This window comes from Sturnira hondurensis, unplaced genomic scaffold (genome assembly GCF_014824575.4).
Source record: "Sturnira hondurensis isolate 20B ecotype Veracruz unplaced genomic scaffold, ASM1482457v3 Scaffold0014384, whole genome shotgun sequence".
In the NCBI taxonomy this organism is placed as follows: Eukaryota; Metazoa; Chordata; class Mammalia; order Chiroptera; family Phyllostomidae; genus Sturnira; species Sturnira hondurensis.
In genome coordinates, this window is record NW_028087015.1 from 10,536,051 (window position 1) to 10,551,057 (window position 15,007).

The 15,007-nt window shown below is 56.6% G+C and overlaps 1 protein-coding gene across 1 annotated transcript; it reads left to right on the top strand.

The window, feature by feature from the left end:
* The first annotated feature begins 1,904 nt into the window (after nt 1–1,904).
* Nucleotides 1,905–7,353, top strand: IRX1 (iroquois homeobox 1). The gene is made up of 4 exons (XM_037062968.1): nt 1,905–2,434; nt 5,193–6,225; nt 6,581–6,653; nt 6,908–7,353. The coding sequence occupies exons 1-4, from the start codon at nt 2,159–2,161 to the stop codon at nt 6,963–6,965; spliced, it is 1,440 nt and encodes a 479-aa protein (XP_036918863.1). The 5' UTR covers nt 1,905–2,158; the 3' UTR covers nt 6,966–7,353.
* The last annotated feature ends 7,654 nt before the right edge of the window (nt 7,354–15,007 follow it).

Consider the following 15,007-nt stretch of genomic DNA (forward strand, 5'->3'; position numbering starts at 1 on the left):
TGATCCAAGTCTAGGTGGGTGTTTACTGGCAGGGTGGGAAGGAGATGGTCAATCCTTGTGGCTGGACCCTGACACTGGCTTACATTCCACCTCACTCCCTGGGTCACACAAGAGGGCTCATGTCACCTGTGTTTACCTGTTGCTCTGAAATGTGACACTGAAGTTGTTAAATGGGACAGAGGTGAAGCCAAAGCTTTATTTGTTTTGAACGTAAGGGAGAAGGAGTTGGGGTGCTTGGAGGTGGGCTGGGGAGCGGAAGGAAGCTGTGGTTAGGGACTTCCCAGAGCAAGAGTGCCAAGTGCGCACCTCTGCCCCCAGATTCTGCCACAGCAGGAAAGGAGCCCAGACAGTTTCAGGAGGTTTCTAGAGAGATCCGAGGCTGGGGCGTGGGGGGCGGGGAGGTGGGACAGCAGCACGAACAGGAAGAAAACGTGACTAGAAGCAGAGAAGTTACCAACTCATTAGAGTTGGTAGCAACAGATGTTGATGACTCTTACATCTTATGTCTTACTCTTATGGTCGGTGGCTCTGTGTCTGCCCTCAGACCCCCAAATGGGAAAACAGGACCCTTCCTGATGCTGCGGAAGTCCCTGGGCTTCCGTGATTCTGGCCGTTGTGTCCAGGGTATAGGTGGCCCAGGTCACTAGCAGTACAGCATGCTAGGTACAGGACTCAGTAATCAGCCTCGATCCAGCGGTTCGGAACGGGCCCACACCGAGTACGACATCAGAGTTTGTGGACGAATTTCCTACGGAGTCCAGCGCACCTGCCCGCCGCAGCAGGGAGGCCAGTCCCCTCAGTGCTCTGGCTGCCGCGTGGGAGGCGCGGTGCGAAGTGGCCCCGGAAGCCCCGGGGGTACCATGGGCACACTCCCCACCCGGTCCACAGGGACCCAGCTAGAGAGGGAAGCTCGGGGCTGCCTACCCGACCTGTCCGGGCATAGGGAGAAGAGGAGGACCCGAGAGTGGCCAGACCCCCTGCGAGCGGGAGCCAACCCGCTGTGCCGTATCCGAACCCGTCGGCTTACTCCTTCTGTGCGGCGGAGGCTGGAGAGAGAAGAGAGACATCCTGTCCCCATCCTGGTCTTGGAGCCGCCTCAGGCCGCGGAGCTCCACTCGTTTATTTCCTGCCTCTCCGAATTTAGGGGACAAACGAGAGGTGCCCAGGACATGCTGGCTTCCCCCATCGCCAGGCATCGGAGTATTACCTCCTGCTGCTTCGATGCTTTCTGTAAAGAAAAGGTCTCTCGCCTCCAAAACCCTTTAACACAGACGGCATCTGCTTCTCTCAGCAAGTGGCTTCTCAGCTAGGGTTCCCTCTCTCAAAGTTTCCACAATAGCGAAAACCTGCAGGGCTCGGCCACTTTCCGCTTCTCGAAGTGCAGCAAGGCCGGTCATTGCCAGATGACTTAATACAAAGTAGAGGCCCCTTGGAAGCCAGGACCGCACGCAGGTTTTAGTGGCGCACGGAGGGCACCTGGGTGCACTTCTGCCAAAGACAGCCAGGAAAGCAAAGGCAGCACCGACCTGTTAGTGTGCCCCGGACGGCCCCAAAGGTGGAAAAGCAGGAGCCGATATGTTTTTGTGGAACAGTAGACGCACCTCGGCTGCAAAACAGCAAACCCCGGTGTCCGACAGCTGTAAGCCGGTGTCGACAGGTTGTCAGACAACCGCGGGGGCCGGTCGGGAAAAAGCCCGCGGCCGCCGGGCCCGCACCAGCAGCCCCACGGCTCCAGAGCGCAACGCGGGCAGAGGTGGCCCGGCCAGCGCGGGGCACCACGTGCTTGCCGGGAGGGGCGGGAGAGGCCGGCGAGGGCGGGCGGGAGTCTGGGAGGAGGACGAGAGCGGAGCCGGGGGCGGGGCCAGCGCTCAAGGGGATGCCAATCAAAGCATCAACTTCAAATTGTGTCTGAAAGCCCCGCCGCCGAGCGGAGGGCGGCCGGCACAGTCGGCTCGGGATCGCGGATCCGGGCGCAGCCGGGAGCCGGGCGCCAGCGAGCAACGGGCCGAGGAGCAGCCCTCGGCCCCCGCCTCCGGGCCGGCCCGAGCGCGCCCGGCCCGCCGCCCGCTCTCCACCTCCGCGCCTTCCCCCAGACCCCCGCCTCCCCCCCTCGCCACTTTAACACTTGCCCGCCGCCGTTGCCGCCGAGTCCGCGGACATGTCCTTCCCGCAGCTGGGCTACCCGCAGTACCTGAGCGCCGCGGGGCCCGGCGCCTACGGCGGAGAGCGCCCGGGGGTGTTGGCTGCGGCGGCCGCGGCCGCCGCCGCCGCCTCGTCGGGCCGGCCAGGGGCGGCGGAGCTGGGCGCGGGCGCGGGCGCGGCAGCGGTCACCTCGGTGTTGGGCATGTACGCGGCAGCCGGACCTTACGCGGGCGCGCCCAACTACAGCGCCTTCCTGCCCTACGCCGCGGATCTCAGCCTCTTCTCCCAGATGGTGAGTGCGCCTCGTAGCTGCGCGCCTTTCTTGCCCCGGCGGCCTCTCCCCTGCGGCCCCGGCGCTTCGGGCACGGGGTCTCAGGCGGCTCGGCGCGCGGGAGGGAGAGCAGCGGGCGGGCAGAGCGGGCCCGGCCGGGGAGCGCGAGCTTCTCTGCCCACGGGTCCGTGGCGGCGGTCTGGGCAGCGCGCAGGGGCCAGCGGGCAATGGCCTCTCCATCTCCGCAGAGCAGGCGGGAGGCCCGGCTGAGAAGGGGGCTCTCGGAGGGAGTCACGAGGCCGCAGGAGCAGGCCAGGGGCGCGCGGCCCACGCTGGAGGCCGGGGCCCAGCTCTCCCGGTGCCCTGGCCGGTTGGGGAAGGCGGGGCTCCAGTATCTTGGCCCGATTTTCCGGGAGTCCTTTTCGGCCCCCTCGCACGACCTCCGCGGCTGTGGACTGGGCGGGGGAGACGAGGTTTATCCATCTTTGGCACAGCTCACACAGTCGTATCCGACTTTAAAGCCTGATTAGTGCTGTCAAAATTAAAGTAACAAAGGCGATCGGACTGGCCGTAGGGGTCTCTTAACGGTGTGTGTGTGTGTGTAAAATTGAGATACCGGGGAAAATTAAGTTGAAATATTTTTTGGCGTCTAAAATGCTGTTTGCTTTGACTTTCGTAAGTTGCCAAAGTTTTCATTTCATTTGCACCGAGAGAAAGCACATTTCCTCCCCGGTTACATAATGGAGGATTAAAGAAAACAGTGTCCCTGGGCTGAAAATAAACGGTGTCCTCTCAATCTTGAGTCCCAGTGGGTGTCAGATGTGGGGCGGGGGCTCTTCTGGGCACGGGCCAAGCTGTCGATCCACAACGATGTGTTTTCCTTCATCTGGTGCAAGTTTGGGCTGAAACTTGGGCCGCTGGCGATCTGTGTGCGGGGCGCGGGGACCCGCGAAGCAGCCTCCTCTTGGCGCGGCTGCCGGCGGGATAACGCAGTTTTCGGGTACCCCCAGGCTCTCCCCACTTCTCAAAGAAGAGACGGAGAATAAATACCCGCCAACCTTCGGCGTGCAAAGCGGCCAGTGGGTTTCCCCGTAACTTTTTCTTGCGTGGAAAGAAAGCCCTTTCTCTGCAAGCAGCCCCAGCTGCCTCTCAGGTCGCTTGCTGTCGGAAGAGATCAGCTCCCATTTTGTTCTGGCGGCTGGGATGCCAAGCGAGCGGTGAGAGATTTACAGGGTATCCTTTCAGAAAGAATTCCCCGCAGAGAGGAGGTCTCAACGTCTTCTTTTCAGTCACAGGCCAAATCATTGGAAAAAGTGCAAAGTACATTTTGTAAAGATTGGGCAAAAACGAAATCTGGCCAAGGACATCTTTTCTCTGTGGTGTGGACCACCAAACTACTTATTCAAAGAAATATTCTGTTCTTCGCAACTTTCTCATGGTCCAGAATCCTCTTCTGCCACTAGCAACTGGATGATTCTATGCAAACAGTTATATTTTTTTTACAGAATTTTTAATGCAGATGGGTGCCATTTGACACCCCCTCGTGTTTGTGGGGGAGGGAGGGAGCTCTGTGTTGAGAACCTGCTCCAAATGCAGTGCTATGGGGGAATGCAGAGGCTTGGTTTTTTAATAAGGAAGTCCTGTAGAGACCCCCCGCCTCCCAGGTGTGGTTGTGTTTCCTGGGGTCTCCTTTGGTTTCTTGGAAAGGAAGCCTGATCCCAAGCTCAGAGGCTAGGCCCAGATTCCCAAGGTGTTAGGACTGAGGGTTTGGAAGTCAGAAGATAAAACTGTGAAGTGAGTATCTGTCTGGGCAATTTATGGTAATAATGAGGCCTAATGAGGTTGTTAGAAAGATAAAATGTTATTTACCAAAAAACCTGATGGGATAATTTGACTCGCTGTGTTTTACTACCTATGATAAAAAGAATATTGATTGCAAATAAATCCGAGCCCCTAGAAGCCTGCACGCAGTCTGTGCTGCTTGCTGCAGATCAAAGACAAACTTTGGAGACTAAGCAGGAGTAGAGGCCCAGGAAACCGGTTCTGCACCTCTTCTCAGGCACTTCGGCCCTGGCGTTAATATTTTACCCGATAAGCCCTCCTTTTGTGTTTTTTAAAAAAACAAATGTGGGTTTTGTTATTGTTGTCCATGATGACCAGGATTAAATTTTTAAATTACCTGTCTCCCTTCTATACCTTTAAGTGTGGGGGAGCCATTGTATGCAGATTAATCTGGAAGCTAAAAGGAGCTGTGCTTTCATTTTAAATTGCTGGCTGTTTTGAGCCCAGAGAAAATCCGGTTTATTTTGTTTGACCCCCTCAGGGTCTGAGGGTGGGGGCAAGGGCTCTTGGTTCTTCCCTTTGGAGAAGCTGTTTTATTCGCCTAGTTAACAGGGTTTCCCCTCCAGCTAGTGTAGGTCAACTTGGATATCAGGCTTCTGGAGCGGTCGTGGGGGTGGAGTGGGGGACAAGAGAGTGGCCTGGGGATATCTAAGCAGCCCGGCTCCCGCTGTGGCCTTCCACCGAGGCAAGGATTCTAGAACTTTTCTTGAGTGACAGAAAAGCCAAGATCGGTGGAAGTGCAGTTCCTGGAGGCAGCTCTTTGTCTAACCCTTCTCCCCACTTCGACCTCGGTTGGTGAATTGGGGCCTTTGGCTTTCCAGCAGACAGGAGCAATTGCCCCTGACTTTCCCTTGAGTTCTGGGAACTCATCTTTCTCTCTCTCTCTCTCTCTCTCCACCCCTACTATTTCCTCTCTCGCTGGGCCCTGTGGCCGCAGGGCTCACAGTATGAACTCAAGGACAACCCAGGGGTGCACCCCGCCACCTTCGCTGCTCACACAGCCCCGGCCTACTACCCCTACGGCCAGTTCCAGTACGGGGATCCCGGGCGGCCCAAGAACGCCACGCGCGAGAGCACCAGCACCCTCAAGGCCTGGCTCAACGAGCACCGCAAGAACCCCTACCCCACCAAGGGGGAGAAGATCATGCTGGCCATCATCACCAAGATGACCCTCACGCAGGTCTCCACCTGGTTCGCCAACGCGCGTCGGCGCCTCAAGAAGGAGAACAAGGTGACGTGGGGCGCACGCAGCAAGGACCAGGAGGACGGCGCCCTCTTCGGAAGTGACACGGAGGGCGATCCGGAGAAGGCCGAGGACGATGAGGAGATCGATCTGGAAAGCATCGACATCGACAAGATCGACGAGCACGACGGCGACCAGAGCAACGAGGACGATGAGGACAAGGCTGAGGCCCCGCGAGCGCCCACAGTGCCCACCGCCCTCACCCGGGATCAGGGATCGCCACTGGCGGCCGCTGACGCTCTCAAAACCCAAGACTCTCCCCTAGGCTTGGCTAAGGAGGCCCAAGAACCCGGCGGCACGCGCCTGCTGAGTCCAGGCGCGGCAGCGGGTGGCCTGCAGGGAGCGCCGCACAGCAAGCCCAAGATCTGGTCACTGGCCGAGACGGCCACCAGCCCGGACGGCGCGCCCAAGGCCTCGCCGCCGCCCGCCAGCCATCCTAGCGCGCATGGGCCCCCTGCGGGCGCGCCGCTGCAACACCCTGCTTTCCTGCCCAGCCACGGACTGTACACCTGTCACATCGGCAAGTTCTCCAACTGGACCAACGGTGCTTTCCTGGCACAGGGCTCGCTGCTCAACATGCGCTCCTTCTTGGGCGTTGGCACACCCCACGCCGCGCCCCACGGCCCACACCTGCCCGCGCCGCCTCCACCGCAGCCACCCGTGGCCGTTGGCCCCGGGATGCTCCACGGCGACAAGGCCTCGGCCCGCAGCAGCCCCACGCTCCCAGGTATGGCACAGGGAGCATCCTTCCCATCCTGGGCCAGGAATCCAGAGCCAGGGCGGAGCATGGGGGCTGGGGAACACAGGCCCGGGAGTGGGAGGCGTTGGCCAAGGACACCCCCCCTGAGCAATAACCTTTGACTGAATTAGGGGAACCAAACTAAGGCCCCCGGGCTCTTCCGAGAGAGCTTGCTCCGCAGCTTCCTTCGTCTGCCCGGCGAAGGAAGGGGTGGTCCTCTTAGGAGACCCTGCCCCAGGGGCAGGAGGGAGTGGGGAGAAGGAGGAGGCCTGCACACCTCTGCCCCCATCCTACCCCCTACAGGTCTCCCAGTCCTAACTTTCCCTCTTCCTCTCCCTCACAGAGAGAGACATTGTCCCCAGGCCAGACTCGCCGCCACAGCAGTTAAAGTCGCCCTTCCAGCCCGTGCGCGACAAGTGAGTGCTGTTTGCTTTCACCACTGGGCAGGGGAGGGAGCAGGGCAGGTCGGAAGTGGGGTACTGCCCGCCAGTCTGGCGTGCGGGGCCAGCCGGCTCTACCCCCGTTTCTCCCCAGCCGGGAGCCGGGCGGGGCGGGCAACCCCGCCCCGCTTCGGTGCTCAGCGGGCTGAACCGGTGACTCCGGGTGCGGTCCCAGCGTCCGTCTTTTGACAGTCCCTTTGCCTTCCTGTCTTGCTGTGTTTTCCCTGCAGCTCGCTGGCCCCGCAGGAGGGAACGCCGCGGATCCTAGCAGCCCTCCCGTCTGCTTGATTCAGGGTCTTCTTTTACTTTTGCGGGGGGAGGGGGGGAGGAGTTCGGGAGGGGAGGGGATGAAGGAGGAATTAAGACAAATACTTCAGACTGGTACAAAGGACAAACATGGCAACAACGTCAACGACTCCCATCCATCGCTTTCTGCAGAAAGGGGTTCGTCCCGACGGAGCTGGCGTCCAGGCAGCTGGCCTCCGCGGAGGCTGGGCCCCGGTCACCGTGGCTGTCACCGTGCTCTAGGTGATTATCGGCTCGGTAAATGCCCCCAACGTGCTTGTGTCTCTCTTTTTTTCCTTTCTGTATATAGAGTGATTTCAGATTGTAAATAGCGCGTCAGCGAACTTGTCTAAATCATATATTTTTGTCTAATAAACTAAGTGAAATGGTGCCCCCGCTCCCGCTGCTGTGTGTGGCTGCCGCAGTGCCGAGCCCTGGAATTCTGGCCGGCCCCCCAGTGCCTGCGGCTCGGGGAGGAGAGACCTTTCGCAGTGTCCGCCCGGGAGGTGGCTGTTGGCTGTTTCGCCGCCGTTTGGTTGTCGAGTTTGCGATGTTGACATCAGGACAGTTTCTTGTTGGCAGTTTCATTCTTAGCAACTCTTATAGGTATATTTGGGGCATGCGTTTCTCAGGACATAAATGAGTTTGATTTTAGGCAGTTTATAAAACGATTTCTTAAAGTGGGCAACAATGAGGAGGGGGAAAAAAGAATCTCCAGTCGTGTCCCCCAAGGAGAACTTCGAATTTAAAATCAATTTCTATCTAGTTGTCTCAACAGCGCATTGTGGCGTCAGGCTGTTCGAGGGAAGAATGGGGACGTAATGGAGTATGAAATTTTGCTTTGAATGCATTTTTTTTAGATATTTGTTAAACTCAAACGTGGAGAAATTGGGAGGCTTTTAAAAACTGTCCTGATGGAGGGCAGTGCGGGGGTGCTCCCTGGGCTTGTGAGCTGAGGGCTCCGTAGGGGTAGTTGGGACAAAAAGGGGAGGAAGCTTTAGTCTCCCAGGGACGCCCCCACTAAACGGCTGCTCCGCCAACCGGTCGCGCCGAGCGATCGAACCCTGGAGCAAATAGCCCCCGAGGGTCCCAGCCCGGCCTGCAGGCGGTGGGGGGTGAGATGAGGAGACAATGCTGGCCGGCTCCGGCTTCTCCTGCCTACGGGAGGGCAGCGGCCCCGGAGGCTCCGGGGCCTCGGCGCGCTAGGAGATAGAGGGACGCGCCGAAGCGGCCAGTACTTCGAGCAGGGCACAGACGACTTTGGGTTGGATTTGCTAAAACCGAAAAGGCAGACGTCGCCAAAACTGGCAGCGAGCGGTGGTGGGCTGCGGGGCAACCTGCCCGGTGCGGAAGAGGCGGAGTCCCTGGCATCCTGCAGGCCCCCTTCCACACCCCCACTCCGGATCTTCTATTTGCCCTCGAGGCCCTTCAGGACCCGCTCTCTGGGTCTGCAAGTGGCTGCGAGAGGCTCGGCTCTTTGCAGCTGCCATGGCTAAGGAAAGGGGAAGCTCGCTCCAAAGGCGTGGGGTCTGCACGCTACTCTGGTGCTTGTGTCCTTTTCCAGCTATCCCCTGCCTGGCCACGTCCTTTTGGAAGAAGGGTCCCCTCTCTACCACAGGGAGGAGGCGCGTAGGACGCCGCGAGGGCCAGCCTGGAGGCTTGGCAGGTGGGGGTGCGAGGCGGGCGGGGCGTGCGGAGCCCACGAGGAAACGAGAGCGGAGCTGAGTGGACGCCAACCGAGGCAGCGAAGCCGGCGCTTCCAGTCCAAACGGACGTGCTCGAGGCGCCCTCTATGGGCCGGAAACGGAATGTGGCCCTGACGCGGCTCGGCTCTCGCTCCTGGGGTGTGGCGCAGAATCTGGGGGTGCTGACCTTGATTTGCGGATTTTTGAATGTGTTCTCGGGCGCCGCTCACTTGCTTGAATGTTGGGGTTCCCGGCCTGCTGGGTAGGCTGCTGAGGGAGGGAGGGAGTGGAAGCCGGGGTCCGCGCAGGTCGTTTTCATTGTCTCCGATGGGGCTTGCGAGTTTAGAGAGGAATTCCTCGTTTGTCCTGCGTGCTAGGGCTGCGGGGGTCACAGCCCTGGACTTCATATTTCAGAGGTTTTGGTGACAGTGAGTATATTGAAATCTCTGACCAGCTGTGTCCTGCGCTTCTGAGGAGGAATCGGGTTCTTGGCCTCAGCACACGCTACTCTGGCATCCAGTGTGCCCGGAGACCCCTTAATGGGTGACGGCTGGAAGCAGCGAAGGGGATTTAGGTGGGCTGTAGGGACCTCTGACCTGGCTGGCTTCCACTGTCGAATTTTCCAGAATCAGAGAGGATTGTCCATGCAGGCATCTGCTGCTTGCCCCATAAATCCATTTCTTAAAAATCCAATACATTTGGGACCCCCCAGTTGTGTTGCTTTGGTGGCTGGGCCAGTAGGTGCTCCAGGCCAGTAGGTGCTCACCAGCTCCAGGCCTCAGAAGCCAATGGTCTACACGTGTGGAGGTCTGTGCCCTGTCCCGTGGCATGAAGATGCTTTCTGTGCAAAGAAGGCAGGTTGCCAGCCTCAGAATTATTTTTCTTGCAATAAAAACTAGAAGTAGTTTTTAAATTGAGCATTAAAGAGCATTTTTTCTTCTTTGCTATTTGTTTACATCTTTCCCAACCTCATACCTACCTAGGGGTACCTGTGCACACAGTGTTTCAGGTCCTAAAATATCTGGGAGTAGGCATAGAAGCCCTCTCTCTCTCTCTCTCTCTGTCTCTCTCTGTCTCTCTCTCTCTGTCTGTCTCTTTCCCCCCTAAAGCTAAAGTAGGAGTTTCTCTGAGGTTTTCTGTATATGCAAAAGAGCTGTCCCACTCCATCTCTGCTCAGGGACAGTTTCTGGGCTTTGCAGTAGTTCTGTGGCCTGCAAGGAGAAGCCTGAGCCCAAAAAGAAGTAGAGGTGAGCAATACCCACAGGATTAATGTTTGCACCTTGGGGTACCATCCTCCACACCAAGAAAGGACACCCTGTGTCCAGGACAAAGGGTTTCTGTCTTTTCTGGAGGGGGAAGGTAAGAAATCCTGTCTGCTCCTCCTTCTACTCCAGCCCTGGCTGGTGCCTAGGTGACAGGATTGTCAGGGCACAGTCCTTCTAGGTCTGTTTCCCCTAATTCCTGGCCTTAGGACTTCTGGAGGGGGCTCAGGCCTTGCCCCAAATCCTGACCCGCAGGAGGCTCTGAAACCTCTGCTCTCACTATCCTATCCTCTTCTCCACCCTCCAATCAATTATATTCCCCAGCACATTTATCTCGCCTGCAATATGGAGAATTTATATTCATATCTTGGTTTTAGTGTTCTGACACTGATTAATGTCATACGCACCGTGGCTCAAAGGGGCGCACCACCCGATGAATCATGCCCTATAAAGTTTCAGTGGTCCTTGTAGATGGGACTCTAGCAGAGAACTAGGAAGCTGGAGGGAGGGGGGAGTGAAGGGGGAGTGAGGAGGGAGGAAGGGGGAAAGGAAAGAAGAGACAAAAGGCAGGTTGGGCTCTGGTTCACAGGGTACCCTTGCCCCTACATGGGGTTTGGGGAACCCTGGACCCTTTGCAAGAACCCTTCTCCCCACCTGGGCACTTCCATTCCAGTCCTCTCCAACCTCTCTGTTTTCTATTCTTCTAGATGGTTCCACAAAAACTGGTGGCTTCCTGACTGGCCCAAGCAGGGTCATGGTGGGCCTGGGGCTGCCAGGTGGAGATCATGGATTTATGGACATTGATTTGGGGGGATAGGGACCCTGAATGCTCTCTGGAAAGTGATGGGGCTCAGTTTGCCAATGAGAATATGGTTTTGACCCTAGGGTCAAAAAGTTGGGGGGGTCTGAAAGGAGGGAAGGAAGCCCAGACCAAGGAGGGCTGCTGGGTGTGGTGGGGGAGGGGGTTGGTGACTCCTCAAAGGTTTGAGGTACTGGGTCTTGGGGATTTGGCAGTCTCTGCCCACACCCTGTCACCCCCTGTGCTGCATAAGCCATGTCGCAGGACCCAGCATTGTGATAGGAGTCTGCTGGGCACTCAGGCTCCTGGGACCCCAGAAGGGAAACTGGGGCTACCCTATACTGCGCTCAGGCATTATGGCCCAGCAACTTGACAGGCTCAGGGTGTCCTGGGGAGAGCCTTGCCAGATCTAGCCGTCTGGGACTGGGCTCCAGGTATGGAGGGCCAGCAGGGGAGGGTGTGGCCCCGAGTTTCCAATGCAAGGTGGGTGGCCAGGAGACAGAGCTAGGAGATGGGGCCCTGTGTGCTTTGGGAGTGGTGGCAGTTCCTAGCTGCCTGGAGAGGTCCCTGAGCCTTTGTGGAGAGTAACGCCCCAACCCCCAAGGTTTCCTGGGCTCTTGCAGCCCACCCCAGGGCATCTGATAAATGGTCTCCAAGGGAAAACTCCCCAGTGATCTGGTGCCTGCTCAGCTGGGGAGGGAGAGCTTCACAAGTCTTCTGGAGGCCCGTGGAGCCAGGGTTCTAATTATAGCTTTGGAGCTGAAAGGCCTCAGAAGGTCATCCTGTGGGGACTGCTGGTGGCCTTTTGTGCCCCTGCTTCTGAAGCTGGACAGAGATTCCCTTTCCTCCCACTAAGGAGATCTGAGATGGGCCCTCTAAGGGCAGCTGGCCTGTCAGGTCAGCGAGCACTGGGCCTGAGGCCCACGGTCCTGCTAGAGGCCCACGAAAATGCTTTAATTTCTTTTGAAACAGAGAAAAAAGAACTTTTAGGTGGAAAATTATTTGTTAATATATAATATCAATGTATTCATCTTTATGCCAACACGGTCATGACATTTATTTTTTAACATTTTTTACAATGGAGGAAGAGGCCTGCTACCCAGGAAAGTCACCTTGTGGCTCAGGCTGAGGACACCTCAAGGCCTAATGTCCTGGAATTGCCTTCAATGGGAAGTTAGAGAATCAGGTGGCCCTGAACCTGGGAGGGGACCCACGTGCCTGGATGACCTCACCATCTCACATTCAAGTTGCAGGGACCCATGGCACTACAGCCAAGTCTTGGGACACCCCCCCCAAAACTGTTGGCCTGAACCAGCTCTAGGGGAGCATGCAGCTGGAATCAACATATCCCTCCGCCCCAGTCACCTGTCCCCCACCCCCAGTGCAGGGAAGACCAGTACTCCCGGGGCTGAGAGGCAGGCAAAAGGCAGTGGCCTGGCCAGAGGAGAGGCCAAGCAACCCCCTACATCCTTCCTGTGGGCGGGGCGCAAGTGGCAGCCCTTTCTGCTCCTCTGCTGTTTGGCTTCTGAGGATGCCTTGTGTGTCTCTGATCCCTCAATCCGTTTATCCAGCGTCCTGAGCTTTCCAGCGGAAGGTGGGGACTGCAGTGGCCTTTGCCACATCAGGGGTCATGTAGGGGAAAGTGCTGCACCCAGTGAGCCCCGGCCTCCATCTGTCTACCCCCGTTGCCCCCATCCCCACTATCCCTGCCTTCCCCACCAGCTCCACAGGCCCCACTGGTCTCACTGGGGTCCAGGCTCTGGCTCAGTGGCAGACCAGACAGGTGGGAATCACGCCTACAGTTTAAATCTTCGACACGGAAAGGTTTTTATTTATTCCTTCTACTTCAGGCTGCCCTGTGGACCAGGGAAAGAGCTCCCTGGATTTCTCCCCTGTGTGTTTGTGGTGTGAGCTCAGGTGCTGTGGGAAGGGGCTCCTGGGCTGCTCAGTCTACAGGACCCCGGTGGCCACAGCCCAGCTGGGCACCTGCAGTCCTGGCCTGTCTTCCTCTGTCTTCTTGTCTGTCGTTGCTGTAGCTTTGCTTGTTACTGAATTTTAAACGTATGCTTAGTTGCCAGGTCCTGGGTTAGCTCCAGCAGTGTCTGAAAATATTAAATACATCTAGAAGACGGTGGGCGAAAGAAATTAAGAAGGTGCTTGCTGCACAGAATGTTAAAAAGACCCTACACTAAAGTGATTAACATTTTTATGAATAAAATTAATCACGCATTAACTGCAGCCAGCACCTCTGAAAGGCAGCCCCCCTCTTATACCCATGAACTTTGGAGGCAGCCTTGGCCCACGGCAGACACCCAGCCCCTGGCAGCCTCGGAATCTTTATGAGGGACAACCAGTAATAGAGATCTAAACCGAGGCAAGGAAAGCAAAATCTCCAAAAACACCTACACCCCATACACTGCAGCATTTTTTAAAATGCCATTTTTTAAAGCAAGCCCTCCATTAAAACAGGCCATTTCCATGGTCAGATGTGCCGGTGGGATGGTGTGGACCTGGTCACGGAGGGCAGCAGAAGGTGACCTGGGAGGCAAAGCACAGCCCCAGGGCCCTGCAGTGCGGCCTCGGGGGTCCTCCTTCTGGGCCAAGCTTCTGGCAAAGCCACTCATATTGGAGGGCGGACCTTCGGCATTATTAACATTTCCAGTCTTGCAGATAATAAAGTGTGATTCTTCCTCTCCGGTCTTCGCTCTCCCTCCTCTCTAATCTCCTGCCACTGCGGTTTTGGGATGGTTCCAGCAGGCTGTATAAAGGGACGCGCAGGCATCTGAAGTGTCACTCGGCAGCTGTGGCGGAGGAGCAACATTGCCGTTTTGTCGGGGCTCCCAGCTCAAGTGCGCAGCAGAAGGTGAATCAAAGCGCAGGCGTCTGCAGCCCACGCATTCTTCTTCACCGCCGTGGCGAATCTCTGAGCTCCCAGCACCAACAGAATCACCGTCCCTGTTTGAGTTGATATATTAATATTTACTGAGGATTTGCAAGGTCGGGACTAAATGTCAGCAGATTGCTGGGGCAGTCCTGTGGGGAATAATTAAACAAATCTCACAGCAGTTCAGCCTCTTAACATCTTTATTAATCTTCCCCCCACCCTCCTGAAAGAGTGTGTTGAAATATTGCTTTTGCAACCTTAGAGAAAATTCAGAATAAGGGTGATAGTAAATAAAACACTGTGCTGTGGATGTTTGCTTTGGAGGCCTCGTGGCCCCTCCCAGGCAGATGTTCCAGAGGCCTGATGTGCGGATTACAGCCCAGAGGTTGTCGTGCTCACCTGCCCCTCCATCAGGTTGATCTGGTCCAGTTTTGGGGACACAATCTCACAATCTCTGTTCCTGGGATTCGATCCGCACCCTCTGTCCACTTTGCTGGCTCTGGAGGCCTGCCTCCTGTAACGTGATTACAGCGTGCACTTGGCTACAAGTTGGACCATTCTCTTTAATAAGCTTCATAATTAGTGTTGGGATGCCTCATTACAAGTCATAGCCTGTAGCAGTCCTAGGCCAAACGGCCCTCCGCAATCAGATTGATTTTTTATCGGGCAGCAGGAGCTGTCTGGAGTTTTTGTTTGTATAATGGGGACCCGCGTCAGGCCCCCAGTGTAAAAATACCACCAGGAAATTAATTGCTTCTGTGTGGATCCACCACAGATGTGTCCTGTTGATCAGAATGGTATATTTTTGACTTTGCTATCCTGTGGTGGGTTGTAAAAAAAATAAAATGAAAGCCAGCAATGCAAACATATTAGCATCAATATAGATTCAGCCTGGCATAATTGAAAACATGGGGTTTCCGAGGAGGCTGGGCAGGGAAAGTCTAAGTTTCTGGTGAGACCTTTTCCTTCCTGCACTCTTTCACACAGTTCTTTTTTATTTGTTTATATGTGCATGCAATTATTTATTTATTGCTTCCAAGTGGAACCACTTCCTGGCAGACATGTGGCTGGAGTTGCACTTGGTTTCTGACGGAAAGATCTACTTGGAGTAACAGGCCCCCAGGGGGAGGGGTGGTTGCCCGACCTGACACCTGACATCAAGTCCCCTGGTTGAAGTTAGTGGTTTGATGCTCTCACAGCCATGTGAGGACACCGAGAAAAAGAAAGCCACCTGCTCATCAAGGATGCAGCCAGCGGGGCCTCTGGTGGCCTTGGGTGGGTAGGTCTTGTGTGGACTCTTATGTCCGCGAGTGGTGTGTGTGGGTTCCATGAGTGACTCAGCTGAGTGAGCAGAGCTTTGTCCTGGGCTCTCCACACTGCTCCCAGCTCAGATACAAATAAATGAGAAGGTGTCC

Coding starts and splice junctions, on each gene's coding strand:
- IRX1 (XM_037062968.1), top strand. CDS start 2,159: ATGTCCTTCCCGCAGCTGGGCTACCCGCAGTACCTGAGCGCCGCGGGG. Junction 6,226..6,580: donor CAGCAGCCCCACGCTCCCAG/GTATGGCACAGG, acceptor TCTCCCTCACAG/AGAGAGACATTGTCCCCAGG. Junction 6,654..6,907: donor TTCCAGCCCGTGCGCGACAA/GTGAGTGCTGTT, acceptor TTTTCCCTGCAG/CTCGCTGGCCCCGCAGGAGG.